Source organism: Trachymyrmex cornetzi, unplaced genomic scaffold (genome assembly GCF_001594075.2).
Source record: "Trachymyrmex cornetzi isolate Tcor2-1 unplaced genomic scaffold, Tcor1.1 scaffold335, whole genome shotgun sequence".
Lineage (NCBI taxonomy): Eukaryota > Metazoa > Arthropoda > Insecta > Hymenoptera > Formicidae > Trachymyrmex > Trachymyrmex cornetzi.
Genome location: NW_017298058.1, coordinates 923,611 through 925,001, shown reverse-complemented (window position 1 = coordinate 925,001; position 1,391 = coordinate 923,611). Strand labels below are relative to the sequence as shown.

Below are 1,391 nucleotides of genomic sequence, written 5' to 3'. Positions count from 1 at the left end.
GAGGGGGGGGGGGGAGGGATGGCCGCTTAACGATACAAAGCCGGACGCGCGCTTATCCGTGCTCGCCGGCGAATCTGTCTCTGCCATCCGTGCGCTTTTTACGAATCTACATGTGTGCGTGTATCTGTGAGACACGCGAGGGCGTGCGTTTACGATGGGTACTTACCGGAGTTGTAATATTCCTTAAAGTAGCGCGTCGCCGCACGTTGGACGATCGAGTAATACAAGTTCACGTACGACGTCGACTGGTTCTGCGCCGAGAGCGCCATTTACACTGTATTATCTCCGCGCGCGGGTCACCGTGTATGCATATAAATATGTAATATCGTGCGCGTGTATGTTTCACGCGCGCGTACGCGGATCACGACGCGCGTGTGGCGCGATATAGTAAAGCGCGGCACGGCAACGTGCGAGAGCGCGCGGCGCGGCGCGGCGCCCGGTCTCGTCGGCTTGCTCCTGCTCTTGCTATGCTGTCGCGCGGCGACGATCCTCCTCCTCCTCCGCCTGCTTCTTCTTCTTCGACGCCTCTTTTTCTTTTTTCTTCTGCCGTTCCTGCTGCTTCGTCTCCTGTCTTATCTCTCTCTCGTCGTCGTCGTCGTCGTCGTAGTCGTCGTAGTCGTCGTTGTCCTTGTCGTCGTCGTCGTCGTCGTCGTCGGCGGTTTCCTCTTCTAGATCCGCGGCCGTAAAACTTTTCTTATCGTTGGCGCGCCGTTCTACGTTCGTTCTTGTACGGCCTTTAGACAGCAGCGAGACGGTCTCGCATGCTGGGAAACGGCCCGCGACTTTAATCCTCGCCACACTCGCTTTCGGGTTACCCGCGCCGGTAGACACAATCTCGGTAGACTCGGCCTGAGCCCCCCCGAGTAACTCGCCAAGACCGAGACACTGGCGAGCGCTCTGCGGCGTTGCCACACTTCCGTCGTCGCGGTGCACGCGCGATCAGAGTGGGGATTTCTGGACTGGTTCGGGTTTGGGATGGTAGAGAATATCGGGAGAGGACGCGAGAGCGGAGAAGGTGCCGTTGCGACGGCGGCGGCACCGACGGCTGCAGGGGCGGATGCGTCGCGTCGTGTCATTTCCCGCTTGCCTCGCCACTACACTTTAAGCCCACGAGTCTCACACACAAATGTAGATTAGATTAATTTTTATCTAAGAATTAGAAAGTTTTTTTTTTTCAAGTCTGAGAACTAAAAAAAGATTAAAAATAAATTGAACCAAGACTTGAGTTAATCTTATTTGTGGAATCGAGCGTAAGGGGATTCTAAAGTCATCTGTGTCTTTCTTACCGATTATTTTTCAAGTATTTTTCTAGTTGTCTTTACACAGATTTAAAAATCCTTTTCCACAATTAAAGTGTAAACAGTAGTGTAGTCGACAAAAATGAAAAAAGT

The 1,391-nt window shown here is 53.1% G+C and overlaps 1 protein-coding gene across 1 annotated transcript in view; it reads right to left on the bottom strand.

Annotated features, from left to right (window-relative positions):
- The window catches only part of LOC108763019 (zinc finger protein 14), a 20,624-nt gene extending 19,725 nt beyond the window's left edge, over positions 1-899 (bottom strand). Inside the window, exon 1 of the mRNA XM_018510306.1 lies at positions 167-899. Coding sequence (XP_018365808.1) covers positions 167-269 — 103 coding nt within the window. The 5' untranslated portion in view covers positions 270-899. The remainder of the gene's footprint in view (positions 1-166) is intronic.
- Between the last annotated feature and the right edge of the window lie 492 nt (positions 900-1,391).